This window comes from Pseudorasbora parva, chromosome 5 (assembly GCF_024679245.1).
Source record: "Pseudorasbora parva isolate DD20220531a chromosome 5, ASM2467924v1, whole genome shotgun sequence".
NCBI classification, from domain to species: Eukaryota; Metazoa; Chordata; class Actinopteri; order Cypriniformes; family Gobionidae; genus Pseudorasbora; species Pseudorasbora parva.
Window position 1 is genome coordinate 2060239 of NC_090176.1, and position 24082 is coordinate 2084320.

General features: G+C 39.7%; 1 protein-coding gene across 1 annotated transcript; it reads left to right on the top strand.

Moving 5' to 3' along the window:
* The first annotated feature begins 1004 nt into the window (after positions 1-1004).
* Positions 1005-21727, top strand: crfb2 (cytokine receptor family member b2). Its single transcript, XM_067443013.1, has 7 exons — positions 1005-1291; positions 4842-4974; positions 5719-5894; positions 9960-10108; positions 14755-14905; positions 17904-18013; positions 21023-21727. Exons 1-7 carry the CDS (start codon positions 1243-1245, stop codon positions 21629-21631), a joined length of 1377 nt encoding a protein of 458 aa, XP_067299114.1. The 5' UTR covers positions 1005-1242; the 3' UTR covers positions 21632-21727.
* Positions 21728-24082: the final 2355 nt, after the last annotated feature.

Here is a 24082-nt window from a genome sequence, read left to right on the forward strand (position 1 = left end):
CCTTTTTCTTTGCCTTATAAATATAACTAGCTCGTTACCATATCAAACACAAATATATTTTAAACTTTACCAGTACCAGTATTCTAGCTGGATAGTGAGTACTAAAAGACATCTTATTTGTTGATATTCATACTGATAAAATTCGATTTTTTTATTACATGTGATTCTGACATGATGTCACTACATGCACACTGCTAGTCTGAGGTAAATAATGCGTCGTCCAGCTGATTGGTCGGTGAGGCGCGATCATGTGTTTTGGGGGCGTGGCTTTGGAAAGAGCCCAGAAGGGAAAAGGTGGAGTGAATGGAAATAATGAGCTGTCTTTAAAACAGTCGTGAGAGGTCTACAGACACTCAAATTTTATACTTTCTTTTTCAGAGTACTTACATGTTAATTATGTATTGATATATAAAGAAAGTGTAAACAAATTTGGAAAAATTTTTTTTTTTTTTAACCAATTCCTACCTACCCTACCTTTAAAATCAACTTATTTTCACCTTAAAATTATACATTTATGATGTCATCTATGTTGTATTAAGAATAAAATTTTGAAATTTGAAACTTCCACATCATTGCTTTCTGTTTTTATTCAAAATGTGTACAGTGTCGCATTTTTGGGGGGAATCGGGTTTGTAGTTATATAGATATTTTCACACATTTTGATGACACAGAGCCCTCAAAACCCTTCAGATTGCATAGTTTTAGTGAAAAATAACAAGAAACGACCATTCTCAAGGAATGAAGACCCAGATAAACAATTCGTTTCTATTTGGCCTTGTCCTTGCATTGCATTTTTTTCTTATTCTCAATTATTATTCAACATTGTCAGTTGATATTGAGATTTTGTTTAATATAAAGTGCATTACAAATATATATATATATTCTCCGGAAAAAACGAAATGACTCGAAAAAAGAATCGTTCATTTTGATGAACGAGATTCAAAAATCCGAGTCAGTAAAATGATCCGATCTTCTCATCACTACTGCGCATGCTCCCCAAACAAGTCACGCCCACCGCAAGGCTTCAAACATCAAGACAAATCCGGATGTGGTACAAAAGAAAACGAAAGTGTCTGAATTGCTGAAACGCTTAAAAACATGTTGTTTCGCAGTCTTAATAGAGCCCGTGTAATGTGGCAGTGTTTAAACAGTACTATGTGAGAAAGTGGAGTAGAGCCTGTGGTGAATAAATCACGGGATGAGAAAAGACTGGACCGATGTGAACCCGACAAACAGCGAGAGATGTGTGCAATAACACGGGCTCTGACCGCCGCGGTGCTGCTTCAGCTGGGTGAGTCCAAGACATAACGGCTTATAACCTGCTCATAACCTGCTTATAACCTGCTGACCGGTGCTCTAGTGCAGATTATACATGACATAACGGCTTATAACCTGCTTATAACCTGCTGACCCGTGCTCTATTGCAGAGTATACATGACATTACGGCTTATAACCTGCTCATAACCTGCTGACCCGTGCTCTATTGCAGAGTATACATGACATTACGGCTTATAACCTGCTCATAACCTGCTGACCCGTGCTCTATTGCAGAGTATACATGACATAACGGCTCATAACCTGCTCATAACCTGCTAACCTGAGTTCGAGAACTACACTGCAAAAAATGCTTTTCTTACTTAGTTTTTTTGTCTTGTTCTAACAATTCTTAAAACAAGAAGTATTTACTAGACAAGCAAAAGTAGCTGTTTTGTTTTGAGAGAAAAATAACTAAAAAATAAGAGAGTTTTAATTTGCTTAAAATAAACTAAATAATCTGCCAATGGGGTGAGGAAAAATAATCTTAATTCAAACAGAAAGCAAGATTATTTCTCTCCACCCATTGGCAGATTATTTTGCCTATTCTAAGCAAAAACTCTTTTGTTAAGAGTTTTTCCCAAAACAAGACAATTTTTGCTTGTCTAGTAAATTTAAAAGTAATCATTTTTAGATATTTTGAATAAAATACTAAGTAAGAAAAGTATTTTTTTGCAGTGTGAGTATACATGACATAATGGCTTATAACCTCTTATAAGTACAGTTTACAGACATGCAATCTGAAAGAGTAATTCTAAGTCAAATCAGCAAAGATTAACAAGCTTCCCAAGCTGATTTTCTTTTATTCTGTTAATATTGATAGGTTAACACTTGAAACCCACACGTTTAAAATAGTTTTAAGAGCAAAACAGTTTAAGAAGAACCAACATGACTTTATTTGATCTCTAAGAGCTTATTTTGGTGACATTAAATGGCCAAAATTACTCAAGTCATGCTATTCTTGTTTTAAATGTTGCTTCTATTCTACTCAGATGCAAAACTATAGCCTTATACTTTTTGGAGTATTAAGTGTTTGTACAAAGGAAAGGAAGGGAAAAAAGTGTGTTTTAACATGTTTAAGGCACAATATGTAAGACTTTTGTATTAAAATACCCAAGCCACTAGAACAGTGTTATATTGAGTTGACTTGTCTACATTATCCCAAATGTTTCCTAAAAATGAAGTGAAATAAGCGTCTTTAACCAAGGACACAGACCGAGCGTCATCTATCAGTCACAGACCGCGTTACCCTCCATCTTATTTAGTGTAACCATGGCAACACTATCGCCGCTTTAATATGTGATGTGTTTTATTAGACACTGTTTGGATCATTGATGGACAGAAACGAATGATTGTTCTCCAGCTCAACACAGTTAGTCTTATTGTTTAAATCTGTTGTTGATTTACCGCTCAGAGTGCCGTGTTTTACCGCCTAATATGATCTCGCTCACTGCAGTGTGAACAAGCAGCTCATAGTAGCATTATAACATCACTTTAACACACTCACATGAGTGATATGATAAAACAGCGCTGCGTTACACACAAGAGTGGAAGCACTCGTGTCAGAATAAAAGCTCTGCCCAATCAAGAGTCGACACACCTTTGTTTTTTAATAAGAGACGAAAAATTACATATTGTGCCTTTAAAGGGTTAGTTCAGCCAGAAATGTAAATTGTGTTTTAAACCGTCAGACCTCCGCTCATCTTCACACACAGATGAAGATATTAGTGTTGAAATCCGATGGCTCAGAAAGGCCTTCATTGACACCAATGTCATTTCCTCTCTCAAGACCCATAAAGGCACTAAAGACGTCGTTACAAAGCCCATCTCACTACAGCGGCTCTACAATCATTGATGAAGAGGCCAGAATAGAGTTAGTGCGCAAAAAACACTAAATAACGACTTATATAGTGATGGCCGATTTCAGAACAAAGCTTCGAGCCGTTATGAGTGACTACCATTAGCTACCATCGTCTTCACATGTCTTGATAATCTCCGTACATTAGGTATCCTTCGAAAGCTTAGACCCTCTGCTATAACGTTTTTACAAGTGAAAATAACTCGATGTAAGTAATGCATTTGAACTATTTGCAAAAAATATTTAATTTTACACATTCACATGGGTTTTGTGTCAAAGCATTGGATCACAGAAATGTTGTTTTACTGTCGAATGAACTTGAGATTTAAACTCTAGTCTGTGCACATCCGTTTATCCGTTTAGTGTGTGTGTGTGTGTGTGAGTGAGTGGTAGACTGCGGTGAAGACGACAGGAAACTAGCTCTCTGCTCAAGACTGTAGGGCAGGAGATGAAGCGACCCTTATCAGAGGTTGCCTTTTTAAGATGGAAGTGTGTGTGACAGCGTTTGTGTAATCTTGCAGCATGTTGATTTTACCAAACATACCTCTTATAATTCTGGCCACAAAGTCCAGTCTTGGTTTCATCAGACCTACCACATTTGCTACACACAGTTCTGGAAGACGAGATATGTTGCAAAGTTTAGCCAGCCAGGCATGCTTGTGTGTGTGTGTGTTTTTACTCCGAAAGGCTTGCGTCTCATAGCGGAGACCAATGGAGAATACAGGAGATAGTCGTCACATGTAGGGAACGACCAGAACAGGAAGAGCAGCAACTCTTTTAATGTCTCTTCCAGCGTTTCCATCACCCTGCGAATTGAAAATAATCCCATTGCGTCAATTTCGTAAAGACTCACATGTATCGTAAACAAATGTGCACTCTCACTTGAGGTGGTTATTCAGCCAATCCCAAAAGGGATATTTTTGTGTACATAAGACTATCATGTATTTCTGTTAGAGACATTGGACACTAAGGTCCAACAAACGCTAACACAATGCAAAAAAACACTTCTTGCTCAGTAATTTTGTCTTGTAAATATCTAAATATTCTTAAATCAAGATGCATTTACTAGATCAGTAAAACGACATAAGATATTTTTTCTTGTTTTGTTGAAAATAAAATCAAAATGAAGTGAAAACAGGCTAAATGATCTGCCAATGGGGTGAGAAGAATAATCTTACTTCTGTTTGGGACGGAAACAAGATTTCAATCAGAAACAAGATTATTATTCTCACCCCATTGGCAGATCATTTGGCCTGTTTTAAGCAAAAAATCACTTCATTTTGATTTTACTCCCCAGAAAATAAGCTAAAATAGCTTATGTCATTTCACTTATCTAGTAAATAAATCTTGATTTAAGAATTTTTAGATATTTGGGCTGGAAACCCTAAGTAAGAAGAGCATTTTTTGCAGTGTAATGTATTAGACAGGCCTGTTAATCAGATGGTTAGCTGATGAAGAGGGAGAACGGGAGAGCTGTGTGCTCACAGCAGGCATAGCTTACGTCACTCCAGACTTACTGCCGGCGTGGGGACTTTAATCCGAGGGGATCTTCCAGTTCTCTGGGAAACTCCCACTGGATAGCCCCTAGAAATACCCAGTGTGAAAGGCCCTCAGCGGTGGACAATTGAAAACATGCCTACTCTAAATATTTGTGTTTCTCCTTCTGAAGCCCTGAGCATGGACGTCCCTGCCCCTGCACACCTGGCCCTCTCTTCCCAGTTTTTCATCCACACGCTGTCCTGGGAAAAGGGGCCCGGCTCTCCGGATGGCGTCCGCTACACCGTCACAGTGCGCTCATACAGGTATGCACAATCCTATAATTAAACTCAATAAGTGACTCTATAAAAGTATAATTCCTAGCAATAAATCAGATAAAATTGACCTCCTCCTGTATTGCGGTGTTAATTTTGATTTAGTTCTAGTCACAGTCTTTTGACTAAAAGGCCATTTAGCTTCAGTCACCTGAATTGTTTTTAGTTCTAGTCTCCTATAGAGATAAATGCTGATGCATTAATTGTTATTCTGTAGGACGTTATGAAGATGATGTTGGCATAATGACACAGATAGCCTGGCTACACACTCTCATCTTGACAGATTTGTCCCAGGCACTTCAACTAACAGACTTTACTTTTTACTTTTACTGCGCCTGACAGAAGAACTTATATTTTCTAAGATGATTATTACACTTTACAACAAATCAATAGCTTTTATAAAGCCGTAGAAGTCCTGGTTGGCGCGTTGAGAGGTGCTATGGCAGCGGTTTAGATAACATCTCATGTAAATAGTCCACTAAATCTTTTAATCGGAATGATAATGTGCATGTAAACGTGGCTACTGATAAAGTACATATACTTGAAAAACAAAATGACTTGTAAAGTAAAAGTGCTTCAGTACTGTCCGCCTCTGACTGTAACGATATTTAATAAAGGACCTTTCACCCTGACTGAAGATGATTTTAAACAGCGATTGGCTCTGCAATAAGCCAGTGTGTTTTGTCTCTGTGGTGAGTGTGTTGGTTATTTCTAACTGGTTGTTTTCTGTGTCAGCCATCGGAGATTGCAGGTGGTGAAGGGCTGTGAAAATGTGACGTCTCCTCTGCGATGCGATCTGACTGAAGCCTTATCTAATGAGGAGGAAATCTATTACGTCAGTGTGTTTGCAGCGCTGGGAAGCCACAGATCAGTACCGTCCCACTGCCGCCCATTCAAACCCATTCTCAACAGTAAGACAGAGCTTCAGTTATGGCCTAAATCAACCACAGAACATGCTTTCTGCTCACAGCAGCTGATTTACTGACATGTCCAAGGTCCATAACTCAAATCACAAACGAACTCAAAATGAAGAATGTTTTATTAAATGAACAACATTACAGGGATGGGAATTAACTTTTTTTGTCCACCGGCCATTAGGGCTGTGTATTGCCAAGAATCTGGCATACAATACGTATCACGATACAGGGGTTACGATACGATATATTGCAATATATTGCGATATATCTTCTTTTTTTTATATAATTTAAAAGAATAAAGAACACAACCATAAGCCTAAAACACGAGACAAAGTATTTTATTTAATTAATACAGTATAATTTATATCACTAATCACTATTTTGTGCAATCTGAGTAAAAGGAAATGTAAAGTGTAGGGATGCACCGGCTCCGATCTGCCATTATTTGCCGGATCGGGTATCGGACAGACAGGACCGATCCAAATTCGATACTGTGCGCATAATATTCTGTGTTATTGTTAAGCCCCAGCGCCCCACAAAAGGCACAAAAACCTTATAAAGCATCAGCGATTCGTGCACTATATTATAAGTGTTCTGAAGCCATCCCATCGTTTAATGCGAGTACAGATTAGTTCACGTCAATGCTTCCCTCCACTGCGGCTGTCAGTCACTCTCCATTCAGCTTTAAACTGTCGCGTTCGGTTACGACACTCAACACGATGAAACTTTCCAAGATTATTTATTGTTTCTGTTATTATGCTTGATCTGTAGATAACGCTCTAACGTTATGGTTTCTCAAAAAAATGTCTATCTGCTGGCGTTTATTGCTGTAAACCGTGTTACTTTCTACCGGGTGTCAGTTAGATCACAACACTGGACTAGTTATTATATTGTTTTTCACACACAGTAACTGAAATGTTAAACTGTTAAAATAAACGGCTTATAAGAATACTGCATAGATATACTTCGCGTCTATATCTTGTTTTAAACTTCTCGATGCGGACGGAGCGCGGCGCGCTGTGAGCGTCTATGACTGTGGCTGTGAGCATGTGACTCCGTGTTGCTTCAAGCGCATCATCCTGCGCACGGGATGCGCATAAGCGCTTTGTGCCGCTCTGTATTATGCTACTGTTGCGCTATGAAAGGCTATTAATAAGGTTTTCTTGTTCTGCTCTATCTATATGTTGCTGCCTCATTAAAAATATGCATTATACATTTAAAATAAATGCAATTTCTTAGTATATAGGCCCTATTTCTATAAATATATTTACTTGTTTTTCATAACAGTTAGGGGTTAACAATATATTTTGTGTAACATATTTTACCAGATTTACAGCTACAGTTATTCACTTTTGTGGTTTCCTTTATTTTTCCCAACTAAATGTTTAGATTTTATACAATTATTGTGCACTCGTGATTTTATAACTTTTTCTGCTGTATTATTCACTAATCTAATTTATTCAATTCTACACACTAAGGCTTAGAAATTCTACATAGACAAAACTGCATTGGTATCGGATCGGTTTAGTATCGGTATCAACCGATACTCAACATTTATAATATCGGATCGGCTCTGGAAAAATGGTATCGGTGCATCCCTAGTAAAGTGACTGCAGGATTCTTTATGTGTAGATGTTTTGAAGGTTCACAGTATAGCAGTGGCTATTTAACAGCAGAAAGTGCAGTCCATTTCATGACTGAATGACTGTTTGTTTTATATTTAACACAGTTAAGCTGTTTTCTATAAAGCAGTCTATTGTATAAAGTGCTATTTCAAGAACTGAGCTGCAGAGCTGGTCATCATATCCACATCGCTATTATCTTTTGTTCTCCTGCCACCGCTGTCAGTTTTGGTGTGTGTTTATTTTGTTACTGAGAGGAAAGCGTGCAGTACATTCAATCGAAACGCTTCTCAGGAGCGCGGGGGACGTCAGGATGTTAAGCGAGCTCTCTGTTTCAATGGGTTTCCCGTCGATTTCCTTACTGGCTTCATTGTAGCTGAAGCCAACATGAGTCCACACTTCAGCTCTGTATACTGCAGGAGCGGAATAATGCTATCGTCTTGAGAGCTGGGTCTGCTAATGTAAACACTAGTGATACACACACTTGTACTCTGCGCTTCTCTGGCTCCGCGTCCGTTATACGTTCTGAGATAACACTGCCATCTAGCGGTTGGGTTTTATACAGTCTGTGGTTTAAACCGAACACAAAGCCACGAATCTTGGATGTAAATATATAAATATCGATACAGCGTTTTTGAGAATCGATACATTATCACCAAACATAATATCGCGACGTTCGCGTGTATCGATATTTTCTTACACCCCTACCGGCCATTTTAAAATCTACCAGCCACTCAATGTTTTTACTCTCTTGTTTTTAACGGATAATGTGTAACTGCATGTGAAAATTAATACCAGAAGCTCTGCAATACTCAAGCGGTTTATTTAATCTCAAGTCTCTACTGAAATTTTCTCTTTCTCTCTTCTACACACACAAACCATGAACTGATATATATTTCATTAAATGAGAAGGGCAGATTAAACGAACACTCCTCCACCTATCCTCCCCTCTCCAGTCCAGTGTACTCAGATGCTGTAGTTTCAGACGTGCTTTCCTCAGTATTCTTCTTCCTCTTCATGAACTGAAAATGGAAAAATAAACAATGAAAAGTAAAGTTAGAAGTAAATATCGTACCATAGCACTAACGTTATAGGTTTCTTTATGCTTATAAACTAGCCTAGCTAACTGACATTAGTTACATGGGCGCTATATTCTTCTGAGCTTATTCAGCATTTAATCTAAAATCTACTATTCAACATTTCATTAAAAAAAAAGACTTGCTTGCATTGCCATTCGTAATCTTGAAATGGCGTTCCTTTTTTCGCGATTGCGTGGGCATTGCTAACCAGAAGTGTGTTGACTCAACACACCGGGCAGAAGATTGTCAGACCTGTCTCGTCGTAAACTAACCAATCGCGGGACTCCCCATGGTCTGCTTTTCTCCATCGTTCTTAAAAAAAAAACGTTTTTTGATCTTCGCCTCTTTGTCCACTGGCTTCTCCTGAGAGGTTTTCTCTGCAGACTTCTTTGCGCCTGCGGTGTAACGCCACTTTTTTTGTGTGCCTCCTCTAAAAGTGTCCGCCGTCCAGGTGAAACGGTATAATATTTTTATTAACCCGCCACGGTGGCCTGTAGGTGAAATGAGTTTTAGCCGCCACAACACAAAATCACACATTTGGCTGGTGGCGGGAGCTAATTTCCATCCCTGACTATATATATATAAATGGTTTAAATAATTCTCAGAAAGATTTAATGTCTGGAACGGAAGCCAATTTTGCAATGAACCAATTAGCATGCTAAGTTAACTAGCATTAAAACACAAACATAGGCATGGTCAACTTCAGAGATGAATTTCTCAGGAACGGTAGCGAATATCCAAAAATCTGTTCAGTCATTTCTGTGCGGCTCAGTCCAAAGATCATCTGAGCCGATTTGGGGGGAAAAAATACAAAATTTGAAGAAAGAGTAGCGAAAAAATGTATTTCGTTTGCTTTAGTATGGCGGACAGTCACATGTTTGGAAAACGACAAATCGTTGGAATCGGCATAAGCCAGAAAACTAAATGACATGAAGGGCAAAAGTTATAAACATTTTTGCAAAAAATTGTATATCTGGAGCAGTAGGGGGCGCTGTTCTGAAACGTCTCCGGTACGTTCAGGACGAGCTGTCGATCATAAACACCAAATTCTGGGAAGATATGTCAAATATTTTAAAGATATAACAATGTATGACCATTCAAAAGGGCGGTACTGATCTAGTAAATGCATCTTGATTTAAGAATATTTAGATATTTGGACTGGAAACGAGAAAAAAATACTAAATAAGAAGAGGATTTTTGCAGTGTGTTGAAGATGTAATTAGTAACCAGTATTTCATTACTCACCCAACAGCGGACTGAACTTTACTGAAGTGTACTTAGTAAGGGTTTCACTGTATAATGCGCTCTCTGAGTATCTCCTCTTACATGTTCTTGTCTTATTTCTGTTTCTCCTGAAGCTACGTTCGAGTTGCCGCTGCTCTCCGTCGCAGCGTGTGGTCCTTCGCTCTGTGTTTATCTCAGCGCTCCAGCAGAGAAGCTTCACAGCGTTTACAACTCCCACAGGTTTCGCCACAGACTGACGGTCAGCAGTGAAGATCGGCCGCCGGTGAGGGACAGGCATTCACTCAGCTCAGGCCACATCACAGCAGGCCTATTACATGTCCTCCAAGTGTGCCATATACACGGCAAAATATGCTCTTCTTACTTAGTATTTCTGTCTTGTTTCTAGTAAAAATATCAAAAAGTTCTTACATTAAGAAACATTTACTAGACAAGTAAAAATTACTGTATTTTTACCACAAAACAAGACAATTACTTTTGCTTGTCTAGTAGGGGTGTAACGATTCATTCAACAACGATTCGATTCGATTCGTATCACGATTTGAGGTTGTCGATACGATTTTAGGACGATATTGGTTCATTTAGAACGATATGATCCGAAACGATTCAGTGACTTGAAATCAATTCAGTAACTTTTTAGCCAACAATGTAAATCAGTGTGACTGTTTTATTTCAGCCGAATCGAACTGTTGTTAAAACGAATCGTTACACCCCTATTGTCTAGTAAATACTTCTTGTTTTACGAATTTTTAGATGTTTGGACGAGAAACAAGACAAAAATACTAAGAAAGAAAAGCATTTTTTTGCAGTGTATATCGTCTGTGATAATATCGTAATGGTTGTTTTAACAATGTGCGATCTGACTTTATCGAGTATATCCCTCACACACACCCAGAGTGTGTGTGTGTGTGTGTGTGTGTGTACACTACGTGATGTAGTTTTGAAGATTAGACTAGTTGCGGGTGCACGCGTTCACTCCATGTGAGTCTATGTTTATATCATTCAATATTTTTAATAAATATCACAGGAAGAATCCAGATATTAGCATTATAATAAATGTGATATTGATTGTATACAAGTATACTAAACAAGAATTTAATATTAAGTGACTTACATTTTAGACACAATGTTGCCCATTTTAACTTCATTTCGCCAAAGAGAATAGTTCAAAACAAAGTCACAGCACTGTAATCGCTCGGTGTTTACTTACTGAATGAATCCGCTTCTTGAATGAATCATTTGAATCAATGATTCAGTGGCTAACATAGATTAAGACTAGGGGTGTAACGATTCGTTTTAACAACAGTTCGATTCGGCTGAAATAAAACAGTCACACTGATTTATATTGTTGGCTAAAAAGTTACTGAATCGATTTCAAGTCACTGAATCGTTTCGGATCATATCGTTCTAAATGAACCAATATCGTCCTTAAATCGTATCGACAACCTCAAATCGTGATACGAATCGAATCATTGTTGAACGAATCGTTACCCATAATTAAGACAGTCAAATGATTCGTTCCTGAATGAATCAGTCGTTTTAATGAATCTGTTGAATCGCAATGACTCACTCATTAACAGTGACTTGCTGCCACCTACTGGAGGTTTTAATTTCACATTTAAAGAATCTTTTCATGTTTTAATTAATTGTCTAAGTATTCAATGTTATGTTTAAAACATCAAAAACGAGGTAAAAATGCTCATAAAAGGAAGAAATACACTTAAACTTTTGGGAAAAGATTATTTCTGTCACAGTTGTGTCACACAAACAATATGAAGAATATCAAAAACTATAGGAGTCAGCTGATCACCAGCACAATAACACACTCAGCAAAATATCATCTAGTTATCGTTATTGAGAAAACCCCAGGAAATATCAAGATATAATGCTTTGTCTATATCGCACACCCCTAGGATGTGGCTCATTTGACCACCCTGTTGTACGGATACATCAACATTATCCCTGCTGGCATCCTGGGAGTTATTCGAAACCATAATGCAATGCAGTGGACAGGACAGCAGCGTGAAATGTGTCTAATGGACGGACGAATACTCAAATACTGTCCTACTGGCATACGGTCTTGCGTTATTGTTGTCTTTGTACGATTTGGAGTTCCTTTCGTTGTGTCTTTTAAATATCTGTTAAAGTCAAATTTCTGTATCTTCCTAAAAAAACAAACTAAATAAATGATTCAGCACATAATTACATCTCATAACTAAAAAAAGGAGTGTGTAGTGTCACCTTTGACTTGTTCAGTAGTGTGCCATTAAGGTGTTTCTTTGTAAAACTGCTTAAAACAATATTTATCGTAAGAACAAATACAGTGTGAATTTGTATGTAGTTACGATTGTAATAACTATAGCTTGTGCATAAGTACATGCAACAAACCCTTTATTTAACCCTAAATAAACCTTTAGTAAGTACATGTAGTTACTTAACTACTTGTAACTGCATTTTTATTTGATAACTTTAATTTCTATTACGAAATGTGTCTAAAATATGGAGCAAGCAAGCGATGAAGGATAAAAATGTGAAATGAACTTTCTTATTTGATAAAAACATATTTGTGCAAAATGTCCCTTTGGAGTCATTAAAAAGGTAATAAATCCCAATATATGTGATTGCAGCGCTCAGCATATTGTAAATGGTAATTCTGGTGATTTCCACCGTTAGTATGTGATGATCTGTCAGTCTCTGCTCGTTGTTATCTTGTTATTCGTTTATTTTCCACAACTTGTGGCCTGTACCATGATGGTAGTTGAACAGACTCAGGGTAACAGGATTAGTTTTAAAGCCGACACCAAACCCATTTAATCAGGCTTTGGTTCTGAGTTCATGGAGTGCATGCACACGAGTGTGACATCCGTGGAGAACAGCCAATCGCGTGCCTTGAATCATTGAGAAACTGATCCATTTCTCGCGCGAGTCAGCAAGATTCACTTCCCTTTTCTGCCGAAGATTAAGAGATTAAAGAATTATATAAATATATTTACATTACAAGAAGAAATGATCTTGCTATATCAGTGCAAATGAAAGTTGTCAAATTAGTTTAGTTGATTTTTTTCATATATATGTATTTATACACTATATTGCCAAAAGTATTGGTTCAGGTGTCCAATTACTTCATGGCCACAGGTGTATAAATCAATACACAATAAGTCCATTCCTGAAATGTCCTCACTACTAAATATTCCACGCTCAACTGTTAGTGGGATTATAACAAAGAGGAAGCCATTGGGAACAACAGCAACTCAAAGTGTTAAATCCCAGAGCGGGGTCAGCGCATGCTGAGGGTCACAGTGCGCAGAAGTCTCCAACTTTCTGCAGACTCAACAGCTCCAGACCTCCAGACTTCTGTGGCCTTCAGATGAGCTCAAGAACAGCGGAGAGAGCTTCATGGAATGGGTTTCCATGGCCGAGCAGCTCATCCAAGCCTTACATCACCAAGAGCAATGCAAAGCGTGGGATGCAGTGGAGTAAAGCAGCCGCCACTGGACTCTAGAGCAGTGAGACGTGTTCTCTGAGCGACCAATCACGCTTCAGTCTGACAATCCCATGGACGACTTCTGGGTTTGGCCGTCACCAGGAGAACGGGACTCGCCTGACTGCATTGTGCCAAGTGTAAAGTTTGGTGGTGGAGGGAGTATGGGGTGAGGTTGTTTTTCTGGGGTTGGCTCCTTAGTTCCAGTGAAAGGAACTCTTAACGCTTCACCAAAACATTTTGGACAATTTCCTGCTCCCATCTTTGTGGGAACAGTTTGTGGACGGCCCCTTCCTGTCCCAGCATGACTGCGCTCCAGTGCACAAAGCGTCGCTCCATAAAGACATGGATGAGGAGTTTGGTGTGGAGGAACTGGACTGGCCTGCACAGAGTCCTGAGCTCAACCCGATAGAACAGCTTTGGGATGAATTAGAGCGGAGACTGAGAGCCAGGCCTTCTCGTCCAACATCAGTGCCTGACCTCACAAATGAGCTTCTAGAAGAATGGGCAAAAATCCCCATAAACACACTCCTAAACCTTGAGGAAAGCCTTCCCAGAAGAGCTGGAGCTGCTAGAGAGGGTGGGCCGACTCCATATTAAACCCGACGGATTAACAATGGGACGGCATTAAAGCTCGTGTGTGTATAGGCAGGCGTCACAAAACTTTTGGCAATACAGTGTAATCGTGCTCAAGTGTAATGGATTTGGGGTATCATGATTATATAAATCATATAAAATAAGTATAATTGTAACATTGTGATCTACATGATCAAGCTGAAGAATCCAAAGATATTTATTATAAAACATAAGTTTTCCACAGATGATGAAACGAGTAACGAGACCGCGTGTAAGACACAATACACAATCAATACCGGACTAAGACAGAACCAAACTGAGAAACTTAAATACACAGAATTATAATGACCAGAATACAAACAGCTCTGATCATTATTGAATGTCCAGTGTAACAGATTAGTGGCAGAAAACTGGAAGAAAAGGAAAGCTGAAGAATACAAAATCTTTTTTTAAAGCCGAGCCACTTTCATGGTCCCCAAACTAAACTGATCCGCATGTGAGCCAAACCGGCTTCATGGCCCGAGCTCTCCTTCTGTCCTTCCCAATGTATTCTCCCTGTGTAATCTTTATTATAATGTTGATTTGTTCGGATGTGTAGTAGCCGTTTGTCTGTTGGTCCTGTGGAGGTCGATCAGATCATTTTATCGACTCATTCGGTGTAATTCAGCAAAATGAACAACCCTTTAGTCACGTCATGTTGTTTATTTGAGTTAAATATCCAATAGTTGAGTTCCCCAAAAATGCCCACCCATGATCATATTCTGAGCTCAGTCTGGGGGCTTTTCAACAGTTGTGTTAAATGTATTATTTTCAATTGTAAATGTTGTAATTGCTGTTGTTTGTGTTACTCATAGTTTGATGTGGAGACTGAAGGGTTGTCGAACGTGACCCTTAAGGACCTGAGCCCTGGCCAAAGGTACTGTGTGAACGTCAGTATAATCGGCCACAGCGCGCCCCACAGGCCTCCAGTGTGTGCTGACGTCCCTAAAGCTGCTAATGGCTCAGGTACTGGTGCTGCTCCAAAATATAACCTCCTCCAACTGTATTAGACTGATGCTACAGATGAAATAAATGTGCTAATCAGCTACTCATGTCCTCTTTTTTAAGCACAAAATATAAAGTATATATTAGAGGTATAAGTATTTTCAGTAAAAAATATCTAACCGTACGGTTCTCTACCCACGGTTCGGCACGCACTTGCACTTCACCTCAAATCTAATGACGCATCTATAATATGGTTTGTTGAATTAAACTTTTAAAGAAATTTTTATATTAAGTGTGCATTTTATTTTTTAGCTATTTTAGGTAAACCTGTATATAAATATCATTACTAATTTCAGAAAAATACATTTTATAAACGCCATATATCCCCTTACAATTGCACAACTGAGTAAAAACATTAGGCTATTAAAAAAAATGATATACAGTCTTGTTCAAAATAATAGCAGTACAATGTGACTAACCAGAATAATCAAGGTTTTTAGTATATTTTTTATTGCTACGTGGCAAACAAGTTACCAGTAGGTTCAGTAGATTCTCAGAAAACAAATGAGACCCAGCATTCATGATATGCACGCTCTTAAGGCTGTGCAATTGGGCAATTAGTTGAATTAGTTGAAAGGGGTGTGTTCAAAAAAATAGCAGTGTGGCATTCAATCACTGAGGTCATCAATTTTGTGAAGAAACAGGTGTGAATCAGGTGGCCCCTATTTAAGGATGAAGCCAACACTTGTTGAACATGCATTTGAAAGCAGAGGAAAATGGGTCGTTCAAGACATTGTTCAGAAGAACAGCGTACTTTGATTAAAAAGTTGATTAGAGAGGGGAAAACCTATAAAGAGGTGCAAAAAATGATAGGCTGTTCAGCTAAAATGATCTCCAATGCCTTAAAATGGAGAGCAAAACCAGAGAGACGTGGAAGAAAACGGAAGACAACCATCAAAATGGATAGAAGAATAACCAGAATGGCAAAGGCTCAGCCAATGATCACCTCCAGGATGATCAAAGACAGTCTGGAGTTACCTGTAAGTACTGTGACAGTTAGAAGACGTCTGTGTGAAGCTAATCTATTTTCAAGAATCCCCCGCAAAGTCCCTCTGTTAAAAAAAGGCATGTGCAGAAGAGGTTACAATTTGCCAAAGAACACATCAACTGGCCTAAAGAGAAATGGAGGAACATTTTGTGGACTGATGAGAGTAAAATTGTTCTTTTTGGGTCCAAGGGCCACAGGCAGTTTGTGAGACGACCCCCAAACTCTGAATTCAAGCCACAGTACACAGTGAAGACAGTGAAGCATGGAGGTGCAAGCATCATGATATGGGCATGTTTCTCCTACTATGGTGTTGGGCCTATTTATCGCATACCAGGGATCATGGATCAGTTTGCATATGTTAAAATACTTGAAGAGGTCATGTTGCCCTATGCTGAAGAGGACATGCCCTTGAAATGGTTGTTTCAACAAGACAATGACCCAAAACACACTAGTAAACGGGCAAAGTCTTGGTTCCAAACCAACAAAATTAATGTTATGGAGTGGCCAGCCCAATCTCCAGACCTTAATCCAATTGAGAACTTGTGGGGTGATATCAAAAATGCTGTTTCTGAAGCAAAACCAAGAAATGTGAATGAATTGTGGAATGTTGTTAAAGAATCATGGAGTGGAATAACAGCTGAGAGGTGCCACAAGTTGGTTGACTCCATGCCACACAGATGTCAAGCAGTTTTAAAAAACTGTGGACATACAACTAAATATTAGTTTAGTGATTCACAGGATTGCTAAATCCCAGAAAAAAAAAAGTTTGTACAAAATAGTTTTGAGTTTGTACAGTCAAAGGTAGACACTGCTATTTTTTTTGAACACACCCCTTTCAACTAATTGCCCAATTGCACAGCCTTAAGAGCGTGCATATCATGAATGCTGGGTCTCATTTGTTTTCTGAGAATCTACTGAACCTACTGGTAACTTGTTTGCCACGTAGCAATAAAAAATATACTAAAAACCTTGATTATTCTGGTTAGTCACATTGTACTGCTATTATTATGAACAAGACTGTATGTTTATAAACAATTGAGATGATTTTTTACAGATTCTGATCACCCAGAACAGCTGCTTACAGAAAGTTTAAGATAAAAATAACTGGAATTAATAAGCAAACATTCATATTTAGATAATGCATTTAGATAAACTGTTCATCATTTCATCACTTTACCTCGGTCTTTATCCCCTTATTCCTTTATATTCCTGTATCAGAGAGGCTTCGGGCTTTTTGACACACTGGCCATCCGCCATAAATAATTAGGCAACTTTCACTGTCTGGCGCGAGCGAACAAGCACATTAAAAACGAAAGCGCGAGAGGCGACGCGAACAAATTCCCAACGTTAAACTGATCGCGCGTTCAATATCGGACACACTAAAGCACTCGCTGGGCAGGAGATTGATGCGGCGGTCTGGGAAGAGTCTGGGGATTTAAGTGTTTTTTTGTAATATTTCGAGTTAATATTAATAAAAAATATAGTAAAAATAAATAATACACTCATTTTGGCGCCCCTATGGACGAGTGCCGTCCCTAGCATTTGCCTATTCCGCCTATGCCACGGACCGGCCCTGCGTTGTGTAAACGGCCCGATAATCCCGATAGTCTTACTAAGACATTTTGGCAAACATCTACTGAAGATTAGATAGAATCAAAACCAAGATTGGATTACTTTTTTCCCCAACTGGGTCCAAGTCATGATCTATTTACAGGTAAAGAGCAGCTGCTAATTCTCGCATTGATCAAACTGTGAAAATGACCATAAATATAATGTGAACTAAAGCAGGGAAAAGGGGTGAGCAATTAGGATCTGGTTTGGACTCAGCAATGTGACGTGTGGAAGCCCTGAACCCAAGCGATCATGTGGTTAATGAATAAGACATGCTGAAATACTCAGCACATTACTGTGTTTGGTGCTTTTGAGGCCGAGTAAGCTGAAGTCAGTGTTGTGTGTGTGTGTGTGTTTTAGATGCAGTGATCTCAGCCGTCCTCTTTCTGCTGATCCTGCTGATACTGATGGGCATTTCCGGACTGGCTTCTCAACGCTTCTTTCTACAACAGCCGCTTCCTGCCGTCCTGGTAAGAGGAACTGACTCAGAGTCATGCAAATGATGCAAGAGAGGTTTGATTTGATGAAGTGGTGCATGAGAGGAACATCTGCACTTGTTTAGGCATGTCTGGAGCAGTGTCTCTGTTAGACTAAATCCCTTTCTAGGAAACGGAGTTGTGTAACTTTGCAGATCGTATACATGCACAGACACACCCTAAAGGAAAACATTCAACAGCATCATGTGAACTCTTTAAATGATTACACTTTATTTTTGATAGTTCTCTTTAGACATTGTACTAACTAAATATGAGTATTAGTAGACTGTTTGGAGTAGAAGTTGACATATAGCTGCAAAATTACTTTGGCCTACTTTTTGCCACACCTGCCAATGGTCAGTGACTTAAGAATATTTACCGGCCATGAAAGTTGTGAAGCAAACACACTGTCCTCGTGTCTAGAAGCTAACCCCATATAAGCCAGTTTGTGTGCCTAACCTACTTCATTTAGACCAACTAAAACCAGTTTCTGAAATTCAATTGAAATCTCATCATGTCTCTCTCCTACACAGGCTGCTAAGTTCTTGTTCGTACTTTGCTTTGGGGTTAAATACCTTTGCAGCGATATACTGTTAATGAACATCCCGACACCATCCACATGCATTTAGATCAATATGTGCTGCACACTTTTCTCTCAGTAACAAAAACACTAATATTTTGACCATATTCTTCATCCCTTAATCCTACCAGCAATACCTAAACTTAACAACTACCTTACTAACTATTAATAAGCAGTGATTAGGAGTTTACTGAAGCAAAATTTGTAGTTAAAAGGGAGAATTGGACCCTGATCTAAAGTAGCCTGACGTGGTCATACTCAACTCCAGCCAGAATATGAGTCTGATGCTCATTGGGCTGTGATTATGGGGCGTGTTTCAACCCAACCAGGAAAGCCCTCGATTGGACAGACCAACAACCAATCAGGGCAACGGAGCGACGCATAACATTAGTTGTCAAATGTCAACAGAGCTCAACTGCACTGTGTTGCCAAGTTTGCGGTTTTCCCGCCGATTGTTTTCCATGTCCGCGGGTTGAAGCGACCTCAAGTATGGGATATATAGACCCAGGAATGCCAATTTTTGCTGCAAGCTTGCCAAAATAACACACATTTTACCCCCCAAAAGCCTTTTTTCCCAGAGAATCCCCCCGAAAAGCTATTGGGCTTGTTTTGGGCTAGTAGTTGGTGGGTTTTGTTTGGAAAAAAAAACTGGAATAAGCAACATTCGAAGAAAAAGATGAGGTAAACGATCTTTGCCGGTGTGTTAAAAAAAATGATTTAATGATACACAGAGCACTTTCCAACACGATCATCATTTCTAAGAGAAATAGTGAAGGTGATGCAGATACAAACAAGCTCTCCGTTTAGGATTAGAGCAAACTCAACCCAAGAGCCTTTGATGACGAGATGATTACGCTACTATTGATCATCTGTCCGTCATCGTCTAAAGCCCGCCCTGATGATCTCATTGGTCAGCTTCTGTCGATCATCTGTCCGTCATCGTCTAAAGCCCGCCCTGATGATCTCATTGGTCAGTTTCTGTTGATCATCTGTCCATCATCGGCTAAAGCCCGCCCTGATGATCTCATTGGTCAGTTTCTGTTGATCATCTGTCCGTCAACGACTAAAGCCCGCCCGGATGATCTCATTGGTCAGTTTCTGTTGATCATCTGTCCGTCATCGTCTAAAGCCCGCCCTGATGATCTCATTGGTCAGTTTCTGTTGATCATCTGTCCATCATCGGCTAAAGCCCGCCCTGATGATCTCATTGGTCAGTTTCTGTTGATCATCTGTCCGTCATCGTCTAAAGCCCGCCCTGATGATCTCATTGGTCAGTTTCTGTTGATCATCTGTCCGTCATCGGCTAAAGCCCGTCCTGATGATCTCATTGGTCAGTTTCTGTTGATCATCTGTCCGTCATCGTCTAAAGCCCGCCCTGATGATCTCATTGGTCAGTTTCTGTTGATCATCTGTCCATCATCGGCTAAAGCCCGCCCTGATGATCTCATTGGTCAGTTTCTGTCGATCATCTGTCCATCATCGGCTAAAGCCCGCCCTGATGATCTCATTGGTCAGTTTCTGTCGATCATCTGTCCATCATCGGCTAAAGCCCGCCCTGATGATCTCATTGGTCAGTTTCTGTCAATCATCTGTCCGTCATCGGCTAAAGCCCGCCCTGATGATCTCATTGGTCAGTTTCTGTTTATCATCTGTCCGTCATCGGCTAAAGCCCGTCCTGATGATCTCATTGGTCAGTTTCTGTTGATCATCTGTCCGTCATCGGCTAAAGCCCACCCTGATGATCTCATTGGTCAGTTACTGTTGATCATCTGTCCATCATCGGCTAAAGCCCGCCCTGATGATCTCATTGGTCAGTTTCTGTTGATCATCTGTCCATCATCGGCTAAAGCCCGCCCTGATGATCTCATTGGTCAGTTTCTGTTTATCATCTGTCCGTCATCGGCTAAAGCCCGTCCTGATGATCTCATTGGTCAGTTTCTGTTGATCATCTGTCCATCATCGGCTAAAGCCCACCCTGATGATCTCATTGGTCAGTTTCTGTCGATCATCTGTCCATCATCGGCTAAAGCCCGCCCTGATGATCTCATTGGTCAGTTTCTTTTGATCATCTGTCCGTCATCGGCTAAAGCCCGCCCTGATGATCTCATTGGTCAGTTTCTTTTGATAATCTGTCCGTCATCGGCTAAAGCCCGCCCTGATGATCTCATTGGTCAGTTTCTGTTCAGGCATAATTACTCCTCTATGGATCAAGTCAAGACTGAACCCGAGCTCAAATGTTGTTGGCTGGGCTGAGTTTGGCTGGTATCCAGGCTAGATCTAAAGTGTAAATAAAATGGGAAAACTTGTTGGTTAAGTTCAACTTTAAGTCAAAGGTCTTTATTGCATGATACTCAAGATACCACCATCCTCAATCACCGTCTCTGTCTGTGGTTTTGACACTATATGTCTGTTTTCTCTTCCAGAGCTCGATTAAGAGTGGGCATAAAGTTCTTCTTTACTCACCTGCTGATCTCATCCACACCCTCTTTGAGGACCGAGACCCCGTGGAGAAGATGAGGAGAAACAGCGAGGAAACAGTCGTGGAAGGAGAGACCGAGGACGGTGTGAAATATGAGAGGATAGTGGCACATTATCGGGACGTTCAAGGCTCCTCACTGCTCATCTTCCCAGTGTTATCTGGCTCTGAGCTGAGCCTCAGCTCCTCCACAGACGCTCAGAGTCGAAGTCTGATTGTGTTTGAGGACGGCCATGTCCAAACCACCAAGCCAACCCGCTCTGGAGTGGACTTATTCCCTGAGGAGAGCTTAAATTTTGTTCTGCCCACACATGAGGACGATGGAGAGAGCGATACAGACGTAAACCTGTTTTCTGTGACTTTAGGAGGAGCTTTAGGAGAACGGCCCAAAGCTGAACCTGATGAAACCGGCAGTGTTAAAGATGAGCTGGGATGCGATCCTCAGAGCCCGTTACTGACTGAGTCACAGTCCCAAAACTACACTTTGAAGCACACTTTAGAGGAAGAAGAGGATGATGATGATGACGAATGTTCAGGGTACTTAAGTCGAAACTAGATTCCTGGAGACATTAGCAAAATCCTTTGCATTATTTGAGAGTAGACCCGAGAATATTAAATGACACGCAAGCATATAAAGATACAGACTATATTTTTTATATCTTTTATATATTTTTTTTTATTATTTGATAAAGTGTTTTTATTTTTATTATTGTTTTGAATATGCATTTCAGTGTGATGGAGATGATGGTATACAAACATTGGGTCTCATTCACTAAGTGTGTTTGTGCTTATTTGTGGGTGAAATGTGCGTACGAACAATTTTAGGAACAAATCACCAAATATGTAATAGTAAAAGGTATTCTAAATTTACGGATAAATAATAAGGACAACTCAAAAGTACAGCCTTATAATCGTGTTAGGAAGTTATATTTCATTTCTGTTGCATTAATTGTGTTATATAATCCATATATAGAGCTGGCTAATGAGAGGCTGTAATTGGTGCTTACTGTGAGAATGACACCCATGGCATTGCTCGAGGATCGGGCAAGAGAACATTTGCGGCAAGTCTGACGCGAGTGACGAAAGGCTGTAAGCGTGTGTGGAATGCCCTTATATGGACATGGGTTGAGGGGAAAGTCCTTATATGGACATGGGGTGTGTTGAAAGTCCTTATATGGACATGGGTTGAGTGAAGAGTCCTTATATGGAGACGTTTGGGCTTGTTTTATACAAATGACTAACCACTCATTTTAGAAAACTGCCAATTCACTAACATCAGAACGATGTTAAGGACGAATTCATGTGCCTACGAACGTGTTGGGAGTTAGGTTTGTGTGCGAACAAATAGGAAATAATCCACGTGATTATTAGTGAATGAGACCCATTATTCTATTCTATATTGCTGGATGAGGACCAGAAAGTGTTAATGTCAGGGTCAACTTTACATGAGTCTGTATCATTTCCATGTGTAATGTACAAGTTCATCTTTTTGGATACATTTAATGTCTTAAGCCCGTTCACACCACAGATGAGAACTATAATACACGTAGGGATGCACATAGAGAGCAGAATGGATCTATCAGAGAAGGATATATGAAGTAAACGTATCTAATTAATAGAATGGGTCACAAATGATATATTTACACCTTATAGCGGCTGTGCTCAAGCTAAGACAAACACACGGAGCACGGCAAGCTCACATCCCTTTTTCACAGATATCACTGGACAGTATGTCGTTCGGTTCGATACCAGAAAAATTCACACACAATTATTGCGAAATGCCCGTATAGGCAAATATCCTCGTCAAACATAGTCATAAACTGCTGAAAAGCAAACGTGTGTGTAACAGTATGTTGGATACGTGCAGCTCTTAAAGTGACAGTGGCTAAATAAACCTGCCATCTGTGTCCTCAATGAGCAGGTTTACACGCACACCAGTAAGCTGACAACGCAAGTAAACCACGTTTAGGGGTTTCAGGGTAAGAGGCAAAAACGACCATTTATGGTTACGCCGTTTATGACCGTACTCCGTTAAAAGAAAACAGGTAACCGCGTTTACATGACTATGATCATTGTCGTATTATTAGGCATAATCGGCTTAAGAGTGTGCATGTAATTGTTCTAATCCTAACAATGTCATTGAAATCCTCCAGTGTCTTTTCCAGCTGATGGACGTTGAAAACATCGACAGCCAATCAGAATCCATCCGAGTTTAACAAGCACACACAGTTAAAACAGCGACGGCGAAACGAGTCTTCATAGTTCTGGATGTTGGTGTGAACGGACCGTAGTGTTGAAAATCTGCTGCGGTTACGAACAAAGAGAAACTTCTGTCTGTTGTTACTGAAGATATATTTATATCAACTGAACAAACTCAAAATGGACAGTGCTTATTTTTTATTATGTCTGTTACTTTTTTACACCCAGGGATTCCCTGAGGTTTGCAGATTTTGGAAGATTTTTCTCAATCTTAGTAACAGTCTTTTAACTTGAAGCGACGCACACATCATAACCGTGCCACAGTGTGGATGTACACACAGTACAGTCACATAAAGCCATATATAGAGCAAATCTGAACGTCTGTTTACATCATTGCTGAATGAGTCCGACTGCTCATCTGTAACCCGCCTGTGTATTGGGAAAAGTGCTGTATAAATAAAACTGACTTGGAAGAACTGCTACAATAAAACCCATTAACCACATATGACCTCATATGTGCCCATCTCTTAAAGGTGCCCTAGAATGATTTTAAAGGGCAAAAATTGTCCAGATTCAGTTTTGAGGTCCATTTACAACCCTATAGATTGTCCCTTGGATGTAATGCTCTGTTCGTGCCTTATTTGGAAGGGTCATTAATATTAATGCTCTGCTCAGCGATATTGCATGTTTATATAACGTTAGTCACAATGTAGGCTGACGTTACGCAGTGACTGTGATGTAGCCTAATCTGAAATACAAATAGGCAAAAACATCATAGGAAACACCATACTTCAGTTCTCAAAAATAT